Source organism: Tamandua tetradactyla, chromosome 2 (assembly GCF_023851605.1).
Source record: "Tamandua tetradactyla isolate mTamTet1 chromosome 2, mTamTet1.pri, whole genome shotgun sequence".
NCBI classification, from domain to species: domain Eukaryota; kingdom Metazoa; phylum Chordata; class Mammalia; order Pilosa; family Myrmecophagidae; genus Tamandua; species Tamandua tetradactyla.
In genome coordinates, this window is record NC_135328.1 from 222537422 (window position 1) to 222565264 (window position 27843).

At 68.2% G+C, this 27843-nt stretch overlaps 1 protein-coding gene across 1 annotated transcript in view; it reads right to left on the reverse strand.

Annotated features, from left to right (window-relative positions):
• PLCH2 (phospholipase C eta 2) overlaps window positions 1-26835 on the reverse strand; it is a 28592-nt gene extending 1757 nt beyond the window's left edge. Inside the window, exons 1-21 of the mRNA XM_077151540.1 lie at window positions 26793-26835; window positions 18781-18927; window positions 16956-17199; window positions 16714-16843; window positions 14431-14601; window positions 12723-12816; window positions 12423-12626; window positions 12231-12351; window positions 10825-10996; window positions 10471-10578; window positions 8890-9048; window positions 7311-7403; window positions 6954-7036; window positions 6432-6529; window positions 5986-6168; window positions 5754-5861; window positions 5180-5304; window positions 5003-5087; window positions 4723-4869; window positions 4356-4435; window positions 1107-1788 (exon numbers count right to left, since the gene is read on the reverse strand). Coding sequence (XP_077007655.1) covers window positions 1107-1788; window positions 4356-4435; window positions 4723-4869; window positions 5003-5087; window positions 5180-5304; window positions 5754-5861; window positions 5986-6168; window positions 6432-6529; window positions 6954-7036; window positions 7311-7403; window positions 8890-9048; window positions 10471-10578; window positions 10825-10996; window positions 12231-12351; window positions 12423-12626; window positions 12723-12816; window positions 14431-14601; window positions 16714-16843; window positions 16956-17199; window positions 18781-18927; window positions 26793-26835 — 3277 coding nt within the window. The remainder of the gene's footprint in view (window positions 1-1106; window positions 1789-4355; window positions 4436-4722; window positions 4870-5002; window positions 5088-5179; window positions 5305-5753; window positions 5862-5985; window positions 6169-6431; window positions 6530-6953; window positions 7037-7310; window positions 7404-8889; window positions 9049-10470; window positions 10579-10824; window positions 10997-12230; window positions 12352-12422; window positions 12627-12722; window positions 12817-14430; window positions 14602-16713; window positions 16844-16955; window positions 17200-18780; window positions 18928-26792) is intronic.
• Between the last annotated feature and the right edge of the window lie 1008 nt (window positions 26836-27843).

The following is a 27843-nucleotide window of genomic DNA, read 5'->3' on the forward strand; positions in this document are numbered from 1 at the left end:
CTAACTACAGAGGCAGCATGGGGGCACAGGACAGAAAGGAGAGGAGGGTCAGCGGTGGGGGGCTGGCGAGGGTCAGACTGACAGATGGACAGCAGGTGCAGGATGGGGTGCCGGGCGGGCTCAGCCTCCCCTCCCTCCCTGCCCCCGGGACCCCTGGGCACCCCTCTTCCTGTGGGCATGCACGCCTGCGCCCAGGAATGGGCCTCAGCAGGGCCCAGGCAGCCCCTGGCATCTGCTCCTCATAGCACCTCGTGAACCTGGAGGCCCCAACTTCAGCTCAGGGCTCTGTCACCCCCGGGTCTCGGGGGGAGAAGCAGGGAGGTGTGCCCCATCTCAGGCTCCCTGCAGGGGCTATGGCCAGGTGGTCAGAGAACCAGGGGCCCCAAGGAACAAGGGGGTTGGGGGCCGAAGCCAGGGGCCAGGGTGGGCAGGGCTGGGGGGCTGCAAGCTGCCTGCAGGGTGGGAAGGGGTCCCGAGGAAGGGAGCGTGGGCTAGCAGAGGGAGTGCTTCCTGTCAGGGCCCCGGGAGGGCCGGGACACCAGGCAGGGGCCAGCAGCCACATTCCAGCTCCGTCTCTTGCTAGGCCTATCCCCGCCGCTCAGGGTTGAGGCCCCAAGGTGAGGTCTGCTGGGTGACGCAGGCGGGGGGTCACTGGGGGCATAGTGGAGACCCACTTTCCCTTCCCAGTTCCCTTCTCGCCCCTTGGGTTACAAGGCCTCAGAGGCCAGACGCCCGGGCTCCAGCCCCCAGCACTGAGGGTTTAGCCCCAAACCACCCTCAAGTGGATCCAGGCCCCACGAGGGGCGGGAGCGCTGGGGCCAGATGGGGGCTGGGGGCGGGTGGGAACTGACAGGGCTGGGAGCTGACAGGTCAGTGGTAAGGGTGGGGGGCTGTCGGGGGGCTGGTGGGTGCTGGGTCCAAAGGCTGTCGGAGGGCCGGTAGGGGCTGGGTCCGAAGGGGGCCGGGGGCCGGGGTCTGTCAGGGGCAGCGGGACCAGCCAGCAGGGCAGACTCTGGCGCAGGCGTGACGAGACACACGGGGAGCGGCACCAAGCTCAGGCCATGCCGGGGCGGGGGCACGCGGACGAGAGGCCAGCCGGGCCTTACCCGCGGGGAGCAGGGAGGGTTTGCTCCTGGCCTCCTCCAGCTCGTGAACGAACAAGGCGTTCATCTCCCTCTGCAGGGCCCCCGGGGGCCTGTGGGCACCCTCGGGCCGGGCCAGGGCCTCCTCGGGGCTGCTGGAGTCGGGTGACCCGTGGCCCTGGGCGGCCTCGGAGCTGCTCGCCAGCACGGTGGCTGAGGCCCGGGGCTGCCAGCGGATGGCCGCGGGCTGGGCTGCCGGAGCCGGGCTGGGGGGCCGCGCCGCGAGCAGGCCCTCGGGGTCCGCGCCCGCACAGGCGCCCACCACGCACTTCATGCACGTGGCGGCCACCCCGGCGGGCCCAGGGCCCTCAGGGGCCCGTGGGGGAGCGCCGGGGCCCGAGCTGCTCACCAGCGCCTTACCTCGGGGGCTGCCGCTGCCGGGGCCCTCCCGGGGCGGGGGCGGGGGCGGGGTGGGGGCCGCCACGTCGTCAGCCGCCCCCGGGGAGCCCGCGTCCCGCACGCCAGCCAGCTCGGGGAAGCCGGGGCCGCTGGGCTTCAGGGTCTTGGTGGGGGCGCTGGCCGTGCGCCGCAGGAGCCGCTGGCTAACGGAGGGCCGGGTGGGGGGCCGCCCAGCAGCATGACTGTCCAGCGAGCCGGGCTTTGGGCCTCGGAGGAACAGGCCTTTTAGGCCCAGAGCCTGCTTGACCTGCAAAGAGAGAGCCCAGCGCGGCGGGCGGCAACGTCACGGGTCAGCCCCGTGGCATTGGCCAGCTGGGGAGGGGCAGACACTCGGCAGACCCTGCACTGGGACTCTGTCCCTGCCCTGTCCTGGCTGAGGCAGGGGTGGACGGCTTCTGCACACGTCTGCAGGGGCCGGGGCCGGCGGCCTGAACCCAGAGTTCCCCCAGGCAGCGCCCTCGTATCCTCCAGCCCACACCCACCTGCCCTGCACCACCTCTGAGGCTTGGAGGCTGACCCCTGGGGGCAGCAGATGCCAGCCTGGGTGCCACAGGCCATGGAGGCGAGCACTGCCTGAAGTCGCCCCACCCTGTGTCTCTCTTCCTGGGGAAACTCTTGCTCCCTGAGGAGCTGCCTCCTCCAGGAAGCCTTCCCGGACTCCTCTCAGCAACCTTTCACTGCCTCCCCTGGCTGTCCGCAGAGACCACCCCCCTCAGGCCAGTCCTAGCTGGACTGGACATGGCCCTGGGGTCTTGGGCTTCTGCCATCTCCAGCTGCCAGTGCCAGGCCACAGCAGTCTTCCTGGACACAGGCCCGGGAGGTGGGCCTCCAGCCAGAGGCAAGTCACTTGGGGCCGGGGGGGCGGCAAGGTCCCCCACTGCTGGAGAGGCCCAGCGCCGTATCTCATGTCCCATGCCAGGCACAGCCGCCCCCCAGCAGCTGCTGCCCTGAGACCCCAACCATCCCCACCCATGCTGGGCCGTGCAGGCAGCAGAGCTGCCCGGGCCCTGGTGGGCAGGCAGCTTCTCGGTGGAGATGCTAGAGTGACCAGCACTTGAATCCACTGTCCGATTCAAGATCCCAAATCCAGTGCAATTTGGTCCAAGTTTGCCTGGAAAGCCGTTTAGAAGAAGATCCAGAACTCACTGGGGGCTCCTGGTCTCTGGGACATGCCCACCAGATGGGGCGAGGTTGGGGGGGAGACAGAGCCAGAGAGGGAGGGGGATGCAAGGGGGGCACCAGAAAGGGGGCATGTAGGGGGAAGGGAGGAGGAGAGGAGGTTGGCAGACGGGTGACAAAAAGTGGGGGTACAGAGTGGGGGAAAGAGAGAGGGAGGAGGGGGAGAGCATGGGGGGCACAAACAGGGAAGTGGTAGGAAGAGGGGGGAGGCAGGAGGGAGGTGGTACAGAGAGGGAGTAGCACAGATTGGGAGGGGGGAGGGAGGGAAGGAGGGGGAGGCAGGGGGAGGGAGGGGGTGGAAGGAGAGAGGTCACAGAGAAGGAAGGGGAGGGTTACAGGAGCGGGGAGCATGGGGCGGGTGCAGCGAGGAAGTGGGTTCCGAGAGCTCACAGAGAAAAAAATGTGGGGGGCTGGGGTGCAAGGCAGGTCATAGCAGCTGGAGGGCCTGAGTGCTGATGGGTGGGGTGGGGGAAGGGACGGGCCTGGAGTCCTGGATCTGCTTCCTAAATGCTGCTCTGGCTGCGCATGGCCCCGCGGCACCCAGGACCCCAGAACGAGCCATGGCACATGAGCTGACAGTTTCCAAAATGCTACCAGGAGCCACAGATGCTAATGAGGGGCCGCCTCGGCATGCAGGTGGGGGCGGCCGCCTGCCCTGGGGTACCTGCGAGGGCTGCTAACAGGGCTCTGCTTCTAGGGGTGGAGTTGGGACCTAGAGAGGCCACTGCAAGACCAAAGAGACAGAGGGAGGTGGGTAAGACAGCGATGATGGCAGGGCGGGGCCGGGGTTAGGGGCCAGGTGGATGCACGGCCCACACATGGCACACACATGGCACGCACGGCCCACACATGGCACACACATGGCACGCACGGCACACACGTGGCACGCATGGCACACACGTGGAACACACACAGCACATGCACAGCGAGCTGGTCCAGCTGGCACCTCTGGCCCCATGGAGTGCGGCAGGAGAGGTGGTCAGTGCTGGCCCCTCGCGCACCCACACGCAGTACCTATCAGCCCCTGAGGGTCATCCTGACCTGGGCAGGGCCCACAGGAGCAGCAGAGGGGTTAGGGGGCAGGAGCAGGGGTGGCAGAGGGGCTCCTTGTTTTGGGAAGGTCAGACCCGAGGCCCCTTGGAGGCCAGCCTGTCCTGCCCGGGGCAGGGGCAAATGTGCCGGGAGGGGGTGGGGCAAGTCCAGGAAGACGCTGCCAAAGAGGGGACAGGGGACAGGGAACAGGGGACAAGGAACCAGGCCCACTGAGGAGCTGAGAGGTGGGGTGGGGAGAGGGGGCTGGGTGCCCAGGAAGGGCCAATGCACTCCATGTCCTGCCGGAGAAAGTGGGGAGGTGGGTGCTCTGACCTGGGGTAGGGGCTGCCACGGGAGGGCAGCACGAGAGCTGGTGACAAGGCCCTGAGCACAGGAGGCATGGGCAGGGCACTATGGGGGCACCTGGGGTCCACAGCCATGCCTGGGTCCGAGGTCAGGCTGGCAGGTGTGGGTTGCATCCCCCCACCCATCTCTGGGAGCCGGGGAGGTCACCACCAGGCCTCACCTCCTAGCAAACGGTGGCACTGGGGTGTGGTTGGGGGTGGGGCCAAGGCCGCAGGTGTTCCTGCAGGTGGCACTCACCTTACCACTGATGTCACTGACAGCCACGTGGACAAAGATGGAGGCTTCCTCCATGCCCTCCAGGTACACGTGCCGGTAGCCTGAAACAGCTGGGGTCATGGGGCCCCACCTGCCCCCAGCCCCCCACCTGCCTCCCACCCCAGCCAGCCCCTGAAGACAACCTGTGCGCCCGGCCCAGCTCCCCACCACCCCAGCAAGCCTGCAGGGGCCTCTTCCTAGGTGGGGGGCCTCTCCTGAGCTGCCTCCCCAGGCCCCACCCTCCCCCAGACCCCAGACACCCTCCAGCTGGCCTCCTGCTTCCCGCAGCTGGCCTCTTGCCCCACTCGCTGGCCTGCCCCGTGCACCCTGGCCCGGGCTGCCTGCCCACCTGGCATCAGGCTGCTGAAGGCCAGTGTCCTCTGGCCGATGAAGTCCCGCCCGATGGGGTCGTGGTCCCACACAAGGAAGCGGACGAGCGCCATCTCGGGCATGTGCACGACGAACACCAGCGTCTCCTCCCACATGGGGTTGAACCCTGGGGGCCCGGGGGCGGCGTCACCAAGGGGCGGCACTCAGCCCTCCATGGAGGAGCTTCTGGGCATGCAGGGGGCCCGGGCCATGGGACGGCTGCTCGGGAGCTGGGGGGAGCCGCAGGGGGCCACCCTCACCGTTGTCGTCCACCACCCCCGTCTGCTCCTTGCTGCAGTCCACGGGGAGCCCGATGACCTCCACCTCCACAAAGGGGTCGATGATCTGCAGATAAGCAGCACAGGTGGCCCTGGGAGCAGGACGAGCCCCACCCCTGGCTGCAGGTCCCACCCACTCGGCTGCCCGGGGCCTCCTACCTCGCCCCGGTCCCCCAGCACTGAGTCTGGTGGCTTGGGGAGCTGCTGGCCGCTGATGATCCGCAGGACCAGCTGCTTCCGGAGCTGCCCGGGCAGGGGGTCCGCGGAGTTGGGGTTGAAGACGCCTGGGGGGCGGGGGGCGCTGAGCGGGGCATGCTGGCAACAGGCTCCCGTCCAGTCCCCGGGCGGGCACCGTGTCACAATGGCTACCTCCTCCCAATGACCCATGGGGGGTCCAGGGCCAGGGTTTGGGGTCAGTGTGGAGGAAAGGGCCGCGGGGCGGGGGGCGTAACACTCAGCGAGGGGGGGGGCAAGTGGTGGAGCCTGTGGTTTGGCCAGGAAGCTTTGGCCCTCAAGTCTGCCCTGGGACATGGGGGACCCTAGCCCACCCCTCATACTGATGAGCCGTGGGGCTCAGCGATCTGTTTGCGGCCGGCCGCCTGGGGCAGGTGGGCTGGCGCCGGGACCTTCCCTGGGACGCCCCTGCCCACGCCAGACCCTGGGTCTCCAGCTCCCCATGTCCACCTCCAGTGCCTGGGGGACCCCCACGCCCCCAGCCCTTGCAGCCCCTCACCCTGGCACATGCATGGGGGCTTGAGCACGTAGCCGCAGTTGCCGTTGGCGCTGAACTTGGCCCGGTTCAGCTGCAGCATGCGCCCCTCCGACTGGTAGTTCAGGGCCACTGCAGGGAGGAGGTGGTGCTGCCCCTCTGCCCAGGACCCCCGCGCCCAGCCCGCCCCTGCGCCTGCCCCACCACGAGGGGCCCGCGGCGGCGCGGGGGTCTCGGCCCCGGCCCCGGCACCCACCCATCTGGCAGCCGGCGTTCCAGAAGGGCTGTGGGTTGTAGTTGCTGGAGTCGACGCGGTAGGATGAGGGGTAGATGCGGGACAGCTGGCGCTGGTTGAAGCGCAGGTACCGGGCCGCCTTCTGCTGTAGGATCTGCTGCGCCCGTGCCTCGCTGAACGACGACACCTGCCAGCTGGAGGCCGCTGCGCAACCCGCCGGGCCTCAGAGGCTGCCGCGCCGGTGGGACCCCCACGCCCTGCCCCTGCGACACAACCTCGGCCCCAAGCCCGCCCTCCGCTGGGGACCCCCGAAGCCCCGCCCCTGCCCCGCCCCCCGCCTGGGCCCCTGACGCCCCGCCCCTGCCCCGCCCCGCCCGGGACCCCCGAAGCCCCGCCCCTGCCCCGCCCCCCGCCTGGGACCCTGACGCCCCGCCCGGGACCCCCGGCACCACCCCCCTGCCCCTCACCCTCGGTCTCCACGTCGTGGGCGCCCACTGATTTGGTGTACTTCACCAGGTCCGACAGGGCCCGAGACAGCTGCATGGTCTTCTTCTGGCGCGTCACCCTGGTGGGGGGTGTGAGGAGCCCTGAGGTCAGCACCCCCTGCCCCAGAGCCAGCACGGACACCCGCGCCGCAGGATGGGCTCAGGGCTGGGGCCAGCAGATTTCCTGACTGGACCACGCAGCATGGCAGGTTCTAGAACATTCTGCCAGATCCAGGGCTGCAGGGCCGGGGAGCTGGGGGAGCTGGGGGCTCCTGCGGCCCCTACAACCCGCACTGTAGCCCCTCCTGCCTCTGTCGCTGCCGGGCAGCGGCTCCAGCAGCTCCTCAGAGGATCTGGATGGGGCTGGGCCCCAGGACACGGATGGCCGCTCCCACCACCCTGCACTCAGGGCCGCCTCCCTCGGATGCTGCCCCCTGGGAAGAGACGTCAAGGGCGGCCATGCCCTTGGGGTCCACCAACCTCCCTCCCGATCTGGGGACTGACCCTCGGCTCTGAGCTCCCTGGGGGCCTGGGTCTTCGGCCCCCTCCTCCACGCTGGCCGCCTTCTTTAACCTGCTGCCTTTCTTCTGTGCAGACGGAGAGAGGAGCCTGTGACTGTGGCAGCCCCAGCCGGTCACGGGAGGGCAGAGGGTGGAGGGAGGGGGTCTGTGCGGGGTGGCGGGGGTTCTCGGGGCAACAGTGGTGAGCATGGGCTGGGCTGGTGCTCCCCAAAGCAGGGAGCACCTGAGGGGCTTCTGGGAGCTGGGCCTGGTGGGGCAGGGGCCCTGGGGGCCAGAGACGCCCCCCTGTCCCCCTCTGGCCAGCCCCAGGCTGGACGGGGCACACGGGCAGGGACCCGACCTTGCGTTTGGAGAAGCTGCTCATGAGTAGCGGGCTGTCCCTTCGGCTGGCCCCGGCGTCCTCGCCCGAGTCGACATCCTCTTCAGCTTTGCTCTGCCCCTGGGAAAGGGCGAGACCACAGGCCTGTGAGCCCGGCCCAGGGCCAGCAGCAAGGGCAGGGGCAGCCCAGGCAGCCTTCCTGGAGGAGACAGGATTGCCTGTGCCTGGGAAGGATAGGGGAGGGGAGGAGGGAGGACGGGGGAGGGCGGAGGAGGGAGAAGAGGGGAGGAGGAGACAAGGGGCGGTGGACCCCACATGTATCCCGCACACCTAAAACCAGCATCCCCCCTGTGTCCAGGCCCCTGTGGGGAGTCCAGGGCAGGCAGCCCCTTCCAGCTCCTCTGTGGCCTCCTGATGGCTGGGGGAGAGGGGCCCAGAGTCCTCGGGCCCCTGGGAAGGTGGACCCTTACTGTCCACACCTCAGCAGCAACCTGGAGCACACTGGTACCAAGGGACCTCCAGGGGGTTGCCCCCAGGGTCAAAGGTTAGGGGAATAAGAGCCTTGCTCCTCGCCTCCCGGAACCCAACTGTTGAACTCCCACCCAGGTGAGCGAGGGCCCTCGCAGGGGGTTCACCCTATGGTTGCTGGACTGGGGGCAGGAGGGCAGCTGGCATGGGGTCCGCCTGCAGAGTGACCCCCAGAGTCCAGGCTCTCCAGCAGCTCCAAAGGCCACCATGTCCCCCACATCGCTGCTGAACAGTTCACAGGACTGACTCCATCCTGAGACCCTGCTGGCCTCCAGCCTGTCACTCCTGTGCCACCTTGGGCTGCCCACCCTCTCTGGTCCGCAGACGGGTGGAGGATGTGGTCTCAGGGAGCAGCCCCAAGGCCTCTGAGGTTGACATACTGCGGCTGTCCGAGGCAAGCCAGAAGGACATGACAGCAGACACTCAGAGTGCGGCCAGCCCAGGCCCGAGGCTCTGGGACAGGGTGACACACCCACTCTTCATCAAAATGGAAAATCAAAGCTGAGCCGACACTGAGCTCCAGAGAAAGAGGCCAGCAGGGCTAGCAGACCTTGGGCAGAGGTGGGAGTGTGTGCACATTTACAGGCGTGCACTCACATGCAAGCGTGCATGTCATGCAGTTGTAGGCCCACACATGTCTACAGGTACATGCATATGTGCAGGTGTATGCAGATGTGTGCAGATTTCGGGGTGCACAGGTGCGTGGACGCACACGTGCAGGTATGAATATATGGATGTTTGCAGTCGTGTTTGTGTGCAGCTATGGATGTTGATGTGTGTGGATGCAGGTGAGCATGTACATGTGCAGGTTTGTGTGCAGGTGTATGTGCAGGCGTGTATGTACAGGTATGTGTGCAGGTGTGTATGCACGTTTGTGCATGTAGGTGTACATGCAGGTATGTATGCGGGTTTGTGCATAGGAGCGTTGCGTGCAGGTGTGTGTGCAGGTATATGTGCATGCAGTTGCATCTGTGCACAGGTTGTGTGTGTGTGCACATGCATGGACCCCGACTGCATACTCCAGGGCCCCTGACGTCTGTGGGGGCGCAGGCTGCGGGTGCTGGACCCTCACCTTCCTGCCCTCTGCTCTGCGCCTGGGCCTACTGGGGGTGCGCAGCGTGGCGATGGCAAAACCGTTGGGGTCTTCGCAGTCCCGGATCTTGGATTCCTTGACGAGCGAGTCCAGCTTCCTCTTGGCCATGCTTTCCACGCGCTTCCGGTTGCTGGAGACCTGTGGGGGGCAGACGGCGACCCTCGGCACCGGCCCAGCCAGCAGCAGTGGTGGCCCTGGGCGCCCATCTCCTCCACGATGTTCTGCACATTGGGCCACTTGTCCTCGAACCCACGCCACCCACCCGGGCTCAGGGACAGCACCTGACACCAGGACGGGCGGGCAGTGGCCAGCAGGGCTGCACGGGCCTGCCCGCGAGAACCCAGCAGCCAGCTCCCAGGGGCCAACCTCTCGGGCCGCATGCCCGAGTCTGCTCCCAGCTCCCCGAGACGCTTGGCAGCACAGGAGCCGGCTTCCCACCCGTGGGCACCCATGTGCCCTGCAGCTGCCAGTGGAGAGATGCCTGGGCTGGGACAGCCCTGTGCACGTGGTCCTGCAGACCCCGGCGCCCCCAGGGCAGGACCTGGCCTTGGGCATCTGCATGACCCAGTGCCCGGTGTGAGCACGCAGTGACATCAGAAGAGTTTCTACCATCGCCTGGGGCTGGACAGAGGAGGGCGCAGCCACCTGCAGGCCAGAAGGACCTGCTGCCCCAGCGCTGCTGACAATTAGCCAGCTTGGCCTGATCGCTCCTGCAGCATTCCCATCCGATGGCCCGCAGGGAGAGAGAGCTGCCACCTCAGCCGAGCAGCTCAGCGCTGCGCCCAGAAGAGGGAGATGCTAATTACGGAGTCCCCAGCCCTGACACGCAGCCCCAGCCCCCTCAGCCGCCCCCAGACCCCCTTGGCAATCCCCAGCCCCCACTGAGCAGCCCCCTAGCCCCCTCAGCAGCCCCCCGCCCCCCTCTGCAGCCCTCAGTCCCCCCTCAGCAGCCCCCCGCCCCCCTCTGCAGCCCCCAGTCCCCCCTCAGTAGCCCCCTGCCCCCCTCAGCAGCCCCCAGTCCCCCTCAGCAGCCCTCCGCCCCCCTCTGCAGCCCTCAGGCCCCCTCGACAGTCTCCTACCCAGACCACACCTGGAGGAGGCAGACACCTGCTCCACGCCCCCCAGGGCCCAGGCAGTGCAGAGCCGGTTCTTCCTGGACCTTCTCCCTATCAGAGTGGGCAACCCCTCTGAGATGGGGCCAGCACTGGATGTGGGTGGCTGCAGGCCCTTCCCACGTCCAGCTGGGTTTCGCCAGAAAAAGCCCAGCCAGGTAGGGGCCAGGGCCCGGGAAAGTGGGGTTCTGAGTCAGAGCACATCAGACCAGGCCTTCAAAGTGGAGTGGACGGTGCCTGGGAGTCCACTCCAAGAGAGGAATGGAAAGTGGCCACTGACAGGCGTGTGGCCAGCCATCGGGAGGGTCAGCCCGCCGCTGAGAATGAGGGCGTCCGCTACGTGTCAGAGGCCCAGGGCAAGCACGTGCCTGGCAGCTGGGCAGCTCCGGAAGGCAGCCTTGGGGGTCCCCCTGACCCCCGGCCACCCAGACCCCCAGCTCCCGCTCACCTCCCCATTGAGGAACTTGCAGTCATCGTCGATCTCGTCGGCGCTGTCCTCATCAGACACCTCCCCCTCCTCGGCGTCCTCACTGAGGTTTGCGGGGAGCTTTTTCCCCTGGAGGAGGAGGCAGCTGGGGGGCCCCGTGGTCCCAGGGCCCCGGAGGCCGTCGGGGACGGGGTCCTTCTCACACCCATGGGGTCTCAGGCCAGGGGCCAGGGCAGAAGCAGCAGCACATGGAAGGGAAATGACTCGGGCTGCATGTGTGCAGTTTACCCATGGGGAAACTGAGGCAGGCCGGTGGGGGGCACCAGGAACAGCCCGGAGGCCCAGCTGGATGCTGGCCCTGGAGACGCGTCTCACCTTCACCAGGACCTTGCCCACAAGCATCTGAGGAGAGGGCAGCATGGTGGCATCCTCGCTGCTCACCGCCGACAGGTCCAGCTTGTCCCCGAGGATGTCAGTCAGGTACTGAGCCATCTTCTTCTGCTGGGCAACGCTGCAGTGGTTCTCGATGGACAGGATCACGGGGTACCTGCGGCCCCGAGGCGGGAGCTGCTGGGCAAGCCTAGGGCCCCGCACCCCTGAGCCAGACGGGTCTGCCGGCCACTCCCGGGCCCCCGGGGCTCTCCAGGGCAGCTGAGCGGCAGGAAGGGGCTGGGAGGATGGCTGGGGACTGGTGAGAGGGCATGTGCTGCCACATAAGTGGGAAAGAAAGGCGACTAGAGACTCCAGGAAAACCGAAGGGCACACTCGCGAGTGCCGTGGGTCAAAGCTGGGGCCCCGTGGGGAAAGCAGACAGGGAAAGATCATCCTGTTGACCTAGGCGCAGGGCTGCCCCTGTGCACAGCCCTGGGGCCCCAGCACCCACCCCCAGAAAAGGGACGGAGCCTGGCACATGCCGTCTGGCGGACATGGCTGTGGCCTGCAGGCGCAGAACAGGTGGAGCGTGGGATTTTCCGCCACAACACTCGGCTGTTTGTTTTGTTTCCACAGCTTCTGCATAGTTTACTTGGGTTTTTACCAAAAGCCAAGTGTGGATCCTTTAGAGCCTGGAGGTGACCCAGATGGAGGTGCCCTGGGCCAGAGTGGGAGACGGGCAAGGCCTGTGGCGCGGAGAGGGCAAGTGGAGCTCAGGGCAGAGGGCTCTGCGCGTGCAAGACACGGAGGCCCGACCCAGCGGGGGGTTCCCTGTGCATGGCCCGGGAGGGCGGGACCTCTGCAGTGGCAGGTGACCTGTGTATCCCAGACCGTTGCCCAGGGACATGCTCCCTGCCGGCGACCCCAGGGATCCCTCCCCCCACTCTCCTGGCAGCCCGTGCCGGGGCGGGGGTCAGCACTCCCAGGAGGCCCCCCTTTTCTTATAGCTCCATCGGCCTCTGCCCAGCCAGGAGCCTCACTGAGCCCGGCCTGGTGACCATCCTCACGGTGAGAGGGGTGGCCTCATGGCCCAAAAGGAAATTGGATTCTCTTCCACTGAGTGACAGACAGCAAACTGAGTGCGGACCCAGTGGCTCACTAGGGGCAGGTAGCGCCACTGCTGCCGGGAGAGGGGTGTCACTGGGCGTCCAGTGTGTGCTGGGAGGGAGCTGATGCCCACCCACTACCCGCCCGGCACCGCCTTGGCCAGCCATGCCCACAGAGCTGGGCGTCACTCCCTCCACATGGGACCCCAGAACCAGCCCCTCGCCCAGAAAGGACACATGGGAGGGGTGGGAAGAGCGAGAGCCTGGGAAGCCCCTCCCCGCCGTGCCCCCACGGCCCCTCACTCGTTCTTGACGAAGGCGTATCTGTTGATGGTTTCAATGACATCTTTGAAGAGGATCTTGGAGGTCAGAGTGTAGCCATGGTGCACGATGGGCTCCCCATCAGGCCCGTCCCAGCAGTCCACTGCGGACAGAGGGCCCCGGTCAGCCGCGGCCCGGCGTCCTGGTGCGGCGCCAGCCCCCGCACCCGCTCACCTTCCACACAGCGGCAGCCGGCCTGCAGCACCCGGGCGTACATGTCCACCCGCGACTGGGACATGAGCTGGTCGCCCACGAGGTAGGTGTTGTGGGAGGAGGCCACAAAGTAGTGGCTGAGCGGGCGCGTCATGTCCTGGTGGACGCTGCGGTGCTCGGGGTTGAAGATGTCGCCCGCCGGGCTCCGCGTGTAGTTGGTGAAGCCTGGGGGGTGCACGGGGCGGGTGGGGGGCTCACCTCACACCTCCACCCCACCCCCGCCTCCTGGGACAACCGGGCAGAGGGCGGCACCCAACTCACCGTCGATGCCCAGCACGCCCCTCCTCCTGTTCTCTGGGCAGGGCTCAAACTGCTCAACGATATCCCGGCAGCTCTCGAGCGTCACGCCCGTCATCTAGGCCGCAGCAGGTGCAGGAGCCCAGGCTAGTCCACGGCGCCCCCAGCCAGCCTCGGGCAGCCCCCACCCTGCCCCCTCTGCCTCTGAGTACCACGTCGGGCCGGCCACAGCGAGAGGCGGGCCCTGTGGTCAGTGCCCCGCCCTGGGGGGCTTGCTGGCCACCCAACCCCACCCAGAGTCATGTGGCTTGCAACTCAGTGGTCAGCGGGCCTGCAGGTGGCCCCAGGGCTTTAGAACGGCTGGTGGCAGGTCCTAGTGGGGACGCTGGAGGTGGGAGGGTACCAGGGTCCTCAGCTGCTGCCTTAGGACTCCTAAAGCTGTGCCCCAGGGCGGGAAGGGGCAGGTTCTGGCAGGTTCCAGAGAGCCAGGCCTGTGTCCCAAGCCCGGGCTGGGGATGGGGGGGGCCCGGGAGCTCCCTCCTGCCATCAGCCCCAAGCCCTGCATGTTCCCTGCACCCCACTGCTCACCAGGGCCACGCATGGCCAGTTCCCAGGGGAGGCCAGGATTGCCCAGGTGTCCCTGGGAACATGTGCATGGGGTGGGGGTGCTGGCAAAGACGGGTCGGAACTTGGAGCCAGCCACGGCCCTCGGTGACGCCCACAGCCAGGAGGCCCCGCAAGGTCTCAAGCCACCTGCCCGAGGTAACCAGTTAGGGGGAGGTGCTGCTAGAGGCAAAGATCAAGGAAGAAGGGCCAGTTCTGCTCATCCTGGACTGGGAAGCCCCATCTGTCCCTCCCTCGCCCAAGCCTCTCTGCTGCCCTCCATGCGGGCTGGAGCCTGGGCATAGGACGCCCGGTCGGGGGCTGGGCCACCTGCAAGCTCGTGTCCATGCTACCATGCGGCCCGGGCTGGGGTGTCACCCAGGGCAGCGGGGAGCCAGCTGGGCCGGACAGGAGGTGGGTGTGGTCGCCACAAGGATCAGTGCCCGACACAGGTGTGGTGGTGGCAGGGAGCTCCCAGAGTGTGGTGATGGGTTTGGGGCAGCTCGAGGGTGGCAAGTGGGATGCCAGCCATGGTGCCCATGGTGGGTGTCCACGGTGGGTGCCCCTGGGCAAGACCACACGGAGTCCCCCGGGAACCCCCGCAGCTGCTGTTCCCACTGCTCCTTCTGCAGGGACGTCCAGGGGATGGCCAGGGATGGCCAGCACCCCCGCATCCAGGGTGGGCAGGTGGGCACCAGGAGACCCAGAACATTTGCTGGGTGGATTGGGCTGGCAGGGAACCCCAAGCTTTGGGGGCCGGTGGGCCACTTAAAGGGTTATTCTCAAAACCGGCACTGTGGAATCCTATCCCCACAGGGCGTTTGGATGGCTGGGGCCACGCAGGGGGCCCCTCTGGAGATGGGGTGTCCATGGCAGGCCAGGCGCTGCCTCGAAGGCCCGCAGGGCAGAAGCCGCACACCCTCCAGCCCCCTGGGCTGAGCACTGGCTGCTGCGCCGCAGAACATCCTGGAATACCTCGCCATATGGACTGATGCTCATGGTGCCCAAGGCAGACATGGGGACCCCAAGTGCCAGGTACAGCCTGCCCGTGCGCAGGTCCCAGCCACCCTGTGAAAGGCCCCTGGGAAAGGGGCGGGGTCCTGAAGGGGAGCCCCCGCGGCGCCCCCACCTTCTGCTCCACCTGCAGGAAGCGCTGCAGGTCGGCCGCGTTCAGGTGCTCCTTGCGGCCGCTGTAGGCGAGCAGGAGCAGGTACAGGTCCCGGCGCGTGGACATCGCCTTGTAGAAGGCGCAGAACTCCTCGAAGCCCAGTGCGCCCTGGCGGTCATCGGTGTCGGCCTCCTGCAACCCAAGGCCTCCAGGTCCCTCCGTGTCCAGCCCGTGGTGCAGTCCCAAGGGTGCTTGGGCCATGCCCCTCTTCTCAGCCACCCCAGAAGCACCAACCCATCCCTGCCTCGCCGCTCCCCCCCGCCCCCCGGATGTGCGTCACGGGTCCCCACCAAGAGGCCACTGGAGTGAGCCCTTGAAAGCACACACGGACCCCCCACCTGCCCCAGCCTTCCAAGGTCAGTCTGCCCTCGGAGCTGGACTGGTGACCCCACGCCAGGTGCCTCCACCCGTCCGGGGACCTGGGCCCCTAACAAGTTGGCTGCTTGCCAGCGAGAGACACACACAGCCCCAGGGGCTCGGGAGTGCAGGGGCCAGACGCCGAGGGAGGGGGCCGAGCTGGTAGGAGACGGGCACACAGTGTGGGGGAGGGGTGGGGCCGGAGGAAGCTGGAGGTGCCAAAGGGCCATGGGTACCTGGGAACGGGCAAGGACTGGAAGGCACCTGGGACGTGCGGCCCTTAAGGCCAGGCTCAGCAGAAGTGGGGGCACCCCGGCCCGGCAAGGGGAGCTGAGGGCACTACCTGCCTGCAGGGGATGAGGCTCCAGGGGGAGCTCAGCCACCTCCACGGCACAGGGCACCAGTGCCCCCCAGCATGGGGTGCCAGCCTCCACCCGGCACAGGCCTCACCAGCCTCCACTGGCACGGGGCAGCAGCCTCCACCCAGCACTGAATGCCAGCAGCCCCTGCCCAGCACGGAGCATTCCTAGTGGCCCACCCAGTCTCCAGCAGGGCTGGAGGACGAGGGCAGAGACCCCCAGGGCCGTCGTTGAGCCAGCCACACCTCTCAGCCCAGCCCAGCATCTGCCACTGCTTTGGGCTCCACGGAGCAGGACAAACCCTCCTGTCAGCACCTCGGACAGCGGCACATGCCCCGCACACCGGCCCCGCCCCAGCCCCTGTCCCCGGCCCTTCCTTGGACACCATCCATCCTGGCTCCTACAGAGGGCAGTGACCCGATGGGCAGGGACGCCCGGGCTGCTCTGGACACCAGCACCATGTCCGGCTGGCCTGACCATGTGGGTGAGGCTGCTTGGGTCAGAGCTGTGCAGGGTCTGGAATCTGGGGCCCCAGGACAACAAAACTGCAGAGCCAGCCCCCAAACTTGACCCCTGGTCTCTGGCTGCAGAGCAGGGTCTCCCAGCTGTCCCCCGCTGCCTGGGGCTTTCCTCATTGATCTGGGGGAGCACCCAGCCGGGCCTGGGCTTGAGAGGACCCCATTCCTGGATCCCTGCTCCTCCCCAGCCTTGGGGAAGATGCCATGGGGCCAGCAGGCAGAGTGTGGGCTTTCCAGGGCCCCCCATTTGTGGAGACCTTCAGACCCGGAGCCACGCCTGCTCACAGTCAAGCTGGCAGGCAGTTTTCGGGAGGATGCGCCTGCACCTGCCTTCCAGAGCCCGCCTTGGGGAGGGCCTGACCCTGAGTGGCCCTGGGGGTCAGCCAGGGCCACCTTTGGCTGCCGATCTGGGGAGTGGGGCCCCGGGGTGCGGGGCCTAGGTCGCAGAGCCCTCCTTCCAGGCTGTCCCAGGTCAGGAGCCCCTGACTAGGCTTGACCCTCTGCCCATCCCCACACCCCCAGCCCCGGACCTGCCCAGGGGCTGCTCTCCCCCAGCGGGAAGAGAAGTTCATTAGACAATAAAGGCCGCTGCTCTGGCTTAACTGCATTTCATAACATCTCACAGCAGGAGGCCGGGAGGCGGCAGGAAGCAGGTAATGAGCTCTGCGGCCAGCGGGCTTGCCTGGGGGTCTCCCGGGACCCCATCGAGGCTGGAGCAGGGGCAGCCTCCCCCCGCTTCCCCAGGAAGTGGCAGAGCAGCTGTGCCGGCACCTCCGGAAGCCCAGCCACCTGCCACGGGCTCCAGGCTGGCCAAGCCGCCCCGTCCAGCCCTACGCCAGCCCCTCGGGGCCACCTCACTTTGACCGTCCTCCCCGCCCTCCGCCAGGCAGACTCACCTTGACCATCCGCCCCGCCCTCCGCCTGGCAGGCTTACCTTGACCGTCTGCCCCGCCCTCCGCCGGGCAGCCTCACCTTGACTGTCCACCCCGCCTTCCGCCGGGCAGCCTCACCTTGAACATCTGCTCCACCCTCCGCCGGGGTAGGCTCACGTTCAGCTTGTGCAGCAGCCGCGCCACCTCGCCGAGACTCAGGCTGCCGTCCCCGTTCTTGTCGGCCTCGTCGAACGTCTGCTTCAGCCACGTTGGGGCCGAGTTAGGGCCAAGGTGGGTCCAGCGTGCCGGCCGCGGGCCCCGGCAGGAGGGGGCCAGCCCCTCCCTCCCCCGACCGGCCGCCCCGCCCCCGCCAAGGATATTGGTCCCGGGTGCGCTGGCGGCGGGCCAGGCTGTCCTCGTCGCGGATGCCGGCCAGCAGGTAGCGCAGGCCTGTGACCCAGGTACGCGCCTCGGCGCTGCTGGCTGACACCAGGTCCAGGCACACGCGATGCTCGCCGTGGTAGATGCTGAAGCAGCAGTTGGGGTCGAAGCTGCTGCCCGGGTAGCGCTGGAAGATCTCCGATTGCCGGCCCTCGCTCACCTCCTGGATGGAGTCGATGGAGACTGGGGGGCACAGAGGAAGGGTCACAGAGGGAGGGTCACGGAGGGAGGGTCACAGAGGGAGGGTCACAGAGGGAGGGTCAAGGAGGGAGGGTCACAGAGGGAGGATCACCGAGGGAGGGTCACGGAGGGAGGGGCACTGAGGGAGGGTCATGGAGGGAGGGGCAAAGAGGGAGGGTCACGGAGGGAGGGTCCCGGTGGGAGGGGCACCGAGGGAGGGGCACAGCCATGCCTAGCCGCAGGCTGCAGGAAGGGGTCCTGCCTGCAGGCAACACCCAGCGCAGGGTCCTGGAGCTGCGGCCACGAGCCAGCCCGATGTGCCTGCCCTGGGCCCTCAGCCCCCCATACCGGGGGTCCTGCCCAGGGCCTTTGGGGTTTCCCGCCAGGGGCTGGGCAGTGGGGGGCCACCCAGGGGCTCCCCGCGGGCCCCCATGGCCCCGTTGGCTCCCAGGGCCTCTGCCCCATACATGGTGGAGAAAGGGTGTGCTGGGGAGGGAAGGACAGGTGCCACTGCTGCGCTCTGCCCAGCTGTCCCTTCCCTTTGGGTGTGAACAGACATGCACCCTGGAAAAGGGAAAGGGGCTCCCCTTCTCACGTAGTGCTCCAGAGTGAGGTGGTGTCTGCCCCTCCCCAGGCCTCAGTTTCCCCATATGCAGCAATGGGCACCCTCGCTGTTCTCTCGGCCACCCCACTCCTCCCTGAAGCCCCTACTTGGTCAGGCCCCCAACACAGGGCCCAGTCTGCCCGCTCCCGCCATCCTCCCCTGGCGCCATGGGTGGGGGTGGGGAGGGACACCTCCAAGGCCAGGGTGGGCTCCCTGCACCAAGCTCCGCTCCCCAAGGGCTGGGTGGGGGTGGGAGGGGCTGGAACGGCCCCCACCCCGTGTCCCGAGTCCCAGCCTCAGGCCCCTCCCTCCTGCCTCGCTGTGCTTCCTGCGACCTCAGCAGACATGCAGCGTTGCTGTCACCATGTAGTGGTGCGGTCCGTCTTGCCACTAGGACATCAGCTCCACCTACGCTGTGTTCCCCAGCCTCAGCGCCCTGCGCGGGGCCACCTCCCCATACAGCTCACCTGCGCTCAGCCCCCAGGCGCTCCCCAGCTGTCTCCCGGGATCCTGCCCTCGTGGCGGTGGTGGCGCTGCCCTTGGCAACGCTGGGCCAAGGCCCTGCCCTGGAGACGCCTGGGTCCCACCCAGGTTGGCAGTGCTGGAGGTTCTAGAAGGTGAACTCTTCCAGACCCTGGGACCCCACCCTGGCCCACGCCTCCTCTGCTGCACAGATCGCCCCCCCACCTTCTCACGCTGGTGGCCCCTGCAGCCTCCATGGCCCCCCCAGATCAACACTTGGCACAGAGCCCTGCCTTCAGTGTCCTGGGTGGGGTCCCTTCTGTTTTCCCTGCCCCAGGGCTGGACACAGGGGCTGCTCTGTGTCCTCGAGGTCAGAAGTCACTGCCAAAGGCCAGGGCCCGTGGAGCCTGTGTCCAAGCCCAGAGCGGTCAGGGACCCACCCCCCTCGGCCCCTTAGCTGTCCAGCGGCTGCACTGGGAGGGGCTCCATCCCTGCCCGCCCCCTGGGGCCCCGCTCACTCTTGGCCTTGTCGCTCTTACGGGACGGCCTCCAGCGGACGCAGGAGCGGTGCTCGTCGAGGTAGTAGAAGCGGGCCAGCCCCTTGGCTGTGCCGCGCAGCTTCACCATCTGCGTCCCGGCCTGCATGGCGGCCATGCACTGTTCCACTGGATGCCGCAGAGCCCGGGCAGATACACAGACAGACAAACAGACAGGCCACAGGAGAGAGGGCAGTGAGGGCTGTGACACGGCTGCCCACGCTGCAGCCGCAGCCACCCCGCCACCCGTGTGACCTGCCGACCCACCCAGCACCACTCCCCACCCCCCCAGGGGGTCCCGGCCCAGCCCCAGGCCAGCCTGTCACCCCAAGGAGCTGTCCAGGCCGTGCTGCGGCCACCACCCGAGGACCCTGCCCCAAAGTCGGGGCCACCCAGAGACACCTGGCCAGAGCCCACCCAGCTCGCCCGTGCCCATCTCCCCTAGTGACCCAGGGGACTGAGGGCCAGGCTGGGTCTCAGAGAGGACCCTGCCCCTCCCCCACCCCACCACCCCACCCTCTGTTTCCTGCCCGGACCAACCTCAGCGCCCCCTGCCCCCGCCCCAGCCGAGAGGGGCGGCCCAGTGTGAACGGCAATGTCCACAGCACGACGGCCACAAAAGGTGGCAGGGGTGGTGGGGTCTCTCTGCCTGGGCCCCCCCCCATGCCAGCCCCCTGCCCACCCACAGACCCACAGGCCATACAGAGGGAAGGCGGTCTCGGCCCTCTATGCCCAATGTCCCTGCCCGGTGGCATCTTCAGAAAGCTCCTCCCCTGCCTCTCCGTCCTCTGACCCCTTGTCCTCACCCAGGGACAGGCCAGGCCCAGCCTGCACGCCCACAGAGAGCCCAGCACATGGCAGGCTCATCTCGCTGAAGCCTGGATGGCACAGCCACGAGCCACGAGACCAGGCCATGGGCGCCCCAGGCGGGCACTGCCAAAGGTGTGGGCATTCCCCACCTGGGGGATGGGTGGTGCCGGGTCCTGGGGCTCTGCTGGGGTGGGGGAGCGGGCAGGGGCAGAGCTCCAGCAGTGAGGCCGTGTCCTCCCCAGGTCACAGCCGCAGGGTGACCAGAGCCCCACCGTCTGGCCCTGTACGGGGGAGGGGGAGGCCAGGGCCTCCTGCCCTCACGGCGCCCGGCAAGGACCCCCAGCCCCTGCGTTGAGCCCAGGCCGTGGCCAGCAGCCATGGGCACCTGCCGGCCAGGTGCTGCTGCCTGGTGGCCCGAGAGTGGCCAGGCCTGTCCCTGCTTACCTAGCGGGCCAAGCTGCCACCGTGGACACAGGACTACACTCCCGCCCTCATGCAGCAGTGTCTCTGCCAGGTGGGCCACCGTGCCCTCGGCCCGGCCACCAGCAGCCCTGGCCAAAGCCATACTGGACGCTGCCGCAGGGACACGCACCCCTCCCCCACCCGGTCCTGGGCGGCAGGCCAGCAGAGCTGGGCCTGGGGTCCCACCCAGCCCCGCTTCTCTCTGCTTTCTCCTCCTCCGCTGTCCCGTCCTGTGCCCCCGAGCCCCTCAGGGCTGCGCCAGGCCTCTCTGGCAGTTGGCCCCGCTTATAACCCCGGGCCCGTCCCCGCCAGGCCTGAGGTGGCCCCGAAGGAGCCATGTCCATGCCAGGGCCCTGCCCCCGCCTGCCCGCAGCCAATCCGGTGCTAAGCCAAGCTTGGAGCCATCCCAGCTGGCCAGGGGATTTAGGCCAAGGGACTCCCGGCTGGGGACCCAGGAGGGACCGGGAGGCAGCCACGCCGCTGGAGCTGCGCTCAGGCCAGGCGAGGGGCCATTCTCAGCCCACCCTGTCCCCCAGCCCTGCCCACCCCCCTCCCATCCCCCACACCTACAGGACCCCCAGTGGATTCCCACAGTCTGGCGATGGGCGGGCCCCAAGGTGGGACAGAGGCGGCACAGCACGTCCCCCAGCCATCTGTGGCCGGGGAGTGGACTGAGCTGGGGAACGGGTGGCGCCCAGCCCAGCCAACGGCCGGCCCCCTGCACTGCCCGGGGCCTGGGGCCTGCTCTCACCTCCCTCAGCCCCTGGGACTAGGCTGAGCGCCTGCCGTCCCCACAGTCTCCCAGCACCGCCTCTCCCCACAACGCCTGAGGCAGAGGCGCCCTGGGGCCCCCAGCACATTCTACATCCTGCTCCTGGGGTGCCCGGCTCCCTTAGCAGGGCCCCCCGGGCCTCAGGGAGGGGCCCGGCCCAAGGAGAGCCACCCACCTGCCAGCCAGAACCCCGGCTGTGGACGAGGTCCCTAAAGCCGGGCAGCCCTTGGAGCACATGGGCCCAGGAGGCAGAGGCCCCTGGGCGTGAGGAGGAGGCAGGGGGCTCACACCATGGCTCATGAGGCCACTCCTACCCCCAGCACCCACCCTCACCCCTGTCACTGCGGGACCCCAGCTCACACCAGTACGCTGCCCGGCCAGCAGGGGCAGTGCTGAGGCCCGGGGCAGAAGGGCTCTGGGACCCTCTGCAGCTGACCCCACCCACACACGGTCACAGCAGCCAGGTCAGAGGACTCAGCCAGGGCCCAAGGACCCCTGGGGTCCCCCCTGTACTGGGACTCCTCTGGGCACCAGGCTGGGGCCCCAGTGGCAGCCTGAGGCAGTGTGGTACAGCGGGCAGCAGCACTGCCCTGGAGGGAGGCAGACCTTGGCTTGAACACAGCACCCACTTCCCAGCTGTGCCCAGGGCGAGTGACCCCCGCCTGCCCCAAGCTCGGTGCCCAGTGAGAGACTCCCACCAGCGCTGGGCCGCCCTGGGCTCCCAGTACCTTACCCCCCCCCCCCAGGCCCGACCACCCATTCAGCCACGAGTTGGGGGACCAAGGTCACTGGGAAGGTGGGTGCAGCATGTGGTGGGGCAGGACAGGGGGCGAGCTGACCAGGAGAACCCAGAGCCACCCCCGGCCAGACCCCAGGCACTGCCCCCAGCTCCAGGAGACACCTGGGGGGAAACCCCTCCCCTGCCGTCACTGGGCCTCAAGCTCGGGCCCCCTCACCCCCAGGCGTGCCCCCGTCCTGCAGGCTGAGCGCTTACCCTGCTCGGCCTGGGCCCCTGCCATGGCCACACGGCCCTTCCCAGCTCCTTCCGCAAGGTCCACGGCCTGGAACCTGGACACCTGAGGCCCACTGAGTTCAGGTGGGATGGAGCAGCCGCACCTGCTCACCTGGCCACGTGAGAGGCTGCCTCACACCTGGCAGGTGGAGGCCCTGAGTGGGGAAGGCTGTGCCCTGGCACCCCAGAGACGGACTGGCGGCCACCCCAGGAGGACAGCGCACCGTCAGAAGCCGCGGCAGCGTGGGTTTAATTTTGTTTTCATGCCCGAGACGGATCTTGTCCTAACACCGTCAGCAACACGGGCCCTCGCCGCTGTCCCCAGCGAGAGGCCGGTAATAGCTCAGCACTCGCGCCTGCCCCAGGAAGGCCAGAAAATCAATTTAATCTCCCAGCTAAACCCACAGACGACACCCCAGGGCTTCCCGGCACGGGTACAATGACCGGGCAGAGCCCTGGGCCCAGACCCCCAGCAGGTACCCAGGTGTGTGCCCCCCTTGCTCACGTGCCTGTCCTTTAGCGAACGTGGGGGGACGGGGCATGGGGGGCATGCAGGTCCCTCCTCCTTGCCGGGACCCCCAACCCGGGCCAGCTGCTCGCCCCCTGCAGCTGCTTCCCTCTCCTGGTTCTTGTGTCTCCGAAGGAGCCCAGGGAGCGGTCAGCAGCAGCCCTGCCGGCCCTCCCCCGCCACCCTCCCCTGGGGTGTCACCAGCTGGCCTCCTGCCCGGCACCCCGGGACGCCCCGCAGGGCCCAGCACAGCCAGTAGCGGACGCACATAGGGTAGGAGGAGAAAGGGGTTGCGGCCCCTGCCCCCCACCCCAGTGGAGCCATCACCGCGCCCCTCAGCCCCCCAGCACCCCAGGCCACTGCTCCTTGTGTGCAGAGGGAGGGAGGGGCCCACCCGCATACTGCGGCAGGGAGGGGCCCATTCGCATACTGCGGCAGTGCTCCACCGTCTGGGGGAAGCAGCTTGCTCCCCGCACGTCTGGGCACCTGCTCCCCGACTATTTTTGTTCCCTCAGGCAGTGGGCATCGGCTCCCACAGACCTCCCCAGGCCGGACCCCAGGCCGCCTGTGGCCCAGGGCAGGGGGCTGGTCCGCAGGCCTGTGCGAGGCGCTGGCAGCCGAGGGAGGGCACCGCCAGGGTGTCTGTTCCTCGCCCTGCCCCCCACGGGGCTGACATGGTGCGATTTCGGCAGGATGGGTCAGCACTCGGTGGCCAGGAGAACCTGTCCCCCAGCACCCCCCGCTCGGCAGCCACTCAGGGAAGTGGGGCGGCTGTGTGTCCTGGAACAGGGCGGGGCTCCCCGTGGCAGCCAGGCTCGGCCTCACTCCGAGCAGGCAGACCTGTCCCCGTGTCCGAGCTGCCACTTTCCCCAAGTCCAGCTCTGCCCAGCCCCTGGGGGCTCATGCCACCCGGCCCCATCACCAGCCAGTGGCACCACCTCCTGCCAGGAGCCGGCCCACCAGGCGGCCAGCGAGGACCTTCTTTCTTTCCATCCTTCGAGAGGGGCTCAGGGGGGCACTGCTGTTAGTAGCTGCACAGAGGGGGTGGCCATCAGGAGGCCTGGCCACTGGACATTCCAGGCAGTGGGAGCAGGTGGACATGGCAGAAGGGGTCGGTGCCCAGCCCCAGTCCCTCCAATGCCTGCCACACGGTGCCTGCTGCCCAGTGCCCCCAACACCAGGCCTTCCTGTCCCGGGTTACCCCCAGGCTGGCCGACCTTCCTGCCCCCACCATCCTCAGCCACCCCCAGCTGGGTGGGGGGAGCTCAGATACACGCACGTGCCTGGCCTTCGGTGGCCCATCCAGGAGGGCTCTGAGCAACCCACTTCACAGCGTCCTGCTCTCGCCAGCCCCTCCTCCTGGTCCCTGGGGGCTCCTGTCCCAGCACCAGCCACAGGCGCATCCCCGAGGCCTCACTCCCTCCGTGCCAAGCCCAGGTGAGGGCGGGTGACTGACACGTCTGGCCCCCGCAGCCAGGGGGTAGCCAGGCTCGGAGCGGGTGGGGGTGGGGCACTTTCTGAAAAGCCCCCCGTGGAGCCCGGCCTGCCTGTCGGGGGAAGGGAAACTCACTGAGTGAGGGAGAATGGGAGCCGCCACTAGGACGGCCATCCTTGGAGCCCGGCCAGGCGGGGAGGCAGGCGGCAGCTGGCAGGGCCCGGCCAGCGGGCACAGAGCCATGGGCAGGGGAGGACATGCAAGAGGGCCATGCCGTGCGGTCAGCCCTGGACACTGGGCCGCTCCTGCTCGCAGGCTGCCCAGGAGGGCAGCAAGGCGGGAAGGCAGTGTCCTGGCTACCCCAGAGCGCCCGGCTGGGAGCCCCACATCCAGGCTGGAATTCCTGAAAGCAGGGCATTTGCCGGACCCTCCCAGGAAGCAGAGTCCTGGGGTCTGGGATGGCTGCCTGGGGTACCACATGCTCCCTCCACTCAGCTCTGCCCCCTCCCCAGGTCTCCCCCTCTAGCTGCCTCCCTACACTCTGGGGAGGGACTCCGGGGAGGGGCACAGGGCTGCCTCACCAAGAACCAGGCGGCCGGTGACCAGTCCTCGGCCCAGCCACACACACAGGCCTGAAAGCGGAAGCAGTGGAAAGTTCCAGAGGAAAGAGAGGAGCTGATGTGGGGCCTGGCTGAGGCGGCCCAGCTCCCAGTCGCCTGAAACCGAGCCCAGCCCATGTCAGTGGGTGGCACACTGTGAGTCGCTTGGCCTGAGCAGGCTGAGGGGGCCTGCCCCCGCATACGCAGCCCGGCTCCTGGGACCTCTACCTCTGGGTCACTAGCTCACAAGGGGCTCCACGGCCACTGCCCTGAGCACTGCTCGAGCTGAGTAGGCCAGACTCTCCAAGTGGCTGATTTCTCTCTCCTGCCAGCCGTCCAGCTCACAAGGCCCCAGGGGAGCAGCCTCCCTGGTGTCCAGTCCCTGGCAGGTAGGGGGACAGTGGCAGCTTCCCAGGTAGGTGACGGCCTCACCCACAGCTTCCTGCGAGCCTCGGCAAAATGCCCATCCTGTCCCGGGGACGCGAGTCCATCTCCCCCACACTGTCCCCCACCTGGACGCCCACTGGCCTTCCCCACGCAGGAAGTCCGTCCAGCCAGCTGGAGCCCACGTAAGCTGTGCTAAAAGCAAACTCCTAGGAAGCAGCACAGCACGTCTGATTACTCACCCCCTCCCCAGCTGCCCCGCCCATGACTATGGAAGTGTCAGCCTCAGGCATCAGAGAGAGCCCCTGCATCCCCCCCTCACACACCTGCCCGAGGAGAGGGGCACTTGCAGCAGGGCGGTCCCCACGCTTTCCAGGAGGAAGGTGCCAGGCGTGAGGACACCATGGCCGTCAGCTCATTAGCTGCGCAGATGGTGGGCCAGGACCCAGGATCCCGGCCCATCTGCTCCCTCCTCAGCTGCACATGAAACTGTCCCCCTTCGAGGGGGGGTGCACCCGGCATGTGCATCCCAGCAGATCCGGCTATGCAGCCAGCTCTGGCCCTGAGGACCCGCTTCCCCCCAAGACCAGGATGGGGACGCTCACTGGGGCGCCCCGCGGCTGGTCTCCCCTGCAGCTGGGTGAACCCCTGAAGCCTGGGGCTATGGGGCCCCATGGCAGCCCCGACCCTGTGTGGTCCCAGCACAGGCATCCTATGGTTCTGACCGAGGGTCAGCCCCTGGGGCCCTAGACCCCACGGAGCTGCAGACCAAATAGCCAGGAGCAGGCTCTGTCCAGGGACCACCCACGCACAGGAGCCCCGTGAGGGCTGCACCTGGGAGCCGGGGAACCTGCACCACGTGCCACATCATGTGAGCTCCCGTCCTTCATTCATAAAGGGCGTCTCGGCCCGGGGAGGGGGCCAGGGCACGGGCAGCACTTGCTCTGACTCCTCGCTGTCCGAAGACGGCCCTCTGACGTTCCTGTCTGTCGTGTGTGGCTCAGAGAGGCCCAGCGCCTTGTGTGAGGTCACCCAGCTTGCTGGAGGATGGCCAGACCCCTTCCCGGGCAGGCTGCTGGGCAGCCCCCTCCCCCTGCTCACCTGGCCCCTCCCCTCCCAATCAGAAGGCAGGACGCCTGGGATACAAATATATCTCCAGAAGGCAGGTCCCTGCTCTTTCTCTCAGAACCAGTCCTTAATCAGAAAGTTCTTCTTGCTGTCTTGCCCAAGTCACTCCTGCTGCAGGTCGACCCTGGCCGCTGACCCCCTTCCTTCTCTGCCTCTCCCCACCCCTGGCCTCAGGAACAAGCACTGCGGTGGGGGGAGGCAGGCTCTGTTACACCAACTCCAAAGACACCCCCTCAGGAAGCCCTAGGATGGAGCCCGGAGGCCCCTTGTCACCCCCAAGCCCCCCGTGCCAGCAGCCCGTTCCCCCCACCTCCCCCCGCCCGGTTCGTCACCGTCTGCCCAGGGCTGTGCCTCGGGCGGGCGCGGAGAGCAGGAAACAAACGACAGAGCCCTGCAGGAAATCGCCCGGGCTCTAGGGCGGGGAGCTGCGCCTCTGTCCGTGGTGCTGACGGGGCTGCGGCCGCCCCGCCGTCTTCAAAGCCCTGGTGAGGGCCTGGGGTGATGGGGGCCAGCAGTCCCCAGGGTCGCACAGGCCAGAGCCCAACAACCCTCGACACCCCTAGACCCTGTGCCCCCTCCAGGGGAGCTGTGTCCGCAGGGCTGGGGGGCACCTCCTCCGCGCCGCCCTCGGGATTGCCTGAATCCTGCCGCCACCGAGTGGGGGGCTACCTCTCTCGCGGCGGGATCACGGCGTCGGGGATGTGCGGGTGTTGGCGGACAGTGGGGTTCATCCGGCCGCGCTCCCGGACTCCCCGCGGTGGAGGGGGTCAGCAAGTTGCCCAAGGACGGCGGGGCGCGAGGCTCTGGGCTCCCCGCAGGGACGGGACAGCCCCTCCCTGCGGTCCTCGCGCTCCTCCCGACCCCGCCCAGCCCCGCCTCCTTACCTCGGTCCGGGCTGAACCCGCCGGGGGCCCCGGGCTCTTCCATGGCGAGTGGCACGGCCCGAGGGGGCCCGGAGCCCGCGGCAGCCCCGCGCGTCCCCGGAGCCCGAGCCCGAGGCGGGGCGCCCCGAGCTCAGCGCCCATGCCCGGCCCCGCGCGCGGAGAGGGGGCGGTGCCGGCGCCGGGAACGCCCCTCAGCGAAGCCCCGCCCGCCCTTAACTCTGCGCTGCCCGGTCCGGAGCCCACCTCCGGGGCCGACACGGGCAGGGCTTGGCTCGGAGGCGGGAAGGTAGGGGTGGAGGGTGGCTAGGGGTGGAGGGTGCCAGATGTGCCCCTGCCCCAGGCGCTCCAGGGACCTCCCGTCCATCCCCGCCCTCCAGGTGGGCCTGCAGACCCCCAGGGAGGGTCCCTCTCACCAAACGTCCAGGGCTGGGGACCCCCACGGACCTCAGGCCCCTCTGATCACTTCACACCATCCCCTCCCAAGTTCCCCCACCCCGGAAGGGGCTCCCAAGCCCTGACGGGGGGCTAAGGTGGCATTGGCTAGTGTCCCCAGGTGGGAAGCAGGTGCCCCATGGGGAGGTCCAGGCCCAGAGGCGGAGTCCCTGAACTGCCCCTGTCCGTGCCTCCCACCCCTCCCCACCCCTTGCCTCCTTAGGATTTGCAACCGGGCTGCACAGGTGACTGCAGGGGCTGCAGAACCCAAGCCTGTGAATTCTGGGCACAGGGGTGCTGCTGGGGGGTTGGCGTGCAGCCCCACCCCGGACCCTGGCCTGCCCCAGGAGGGGCCCACCGCCTGGCAGGAGCGGCATCCGTGGGAGGGGCGGCCCTGCCACCCCGGGAGCAATTTCCTCCCTGGCCACAGCAGCATTTCTGTCTTCTCTTGGGGGTGTTTGGATTTAACTTGCTGCATCCAGCATCTAAGGGAAATAATTTCCCAGCTCATCAAAAGATACTTCCCATCACTGCGCGAAGGCTTGAAAGGGGCCATGTCTTCCCGCAGCGCCATCTGGTTGGGGGCTTGGCAGCTGCCTCCCAAGGGTGGGCTGCGGGG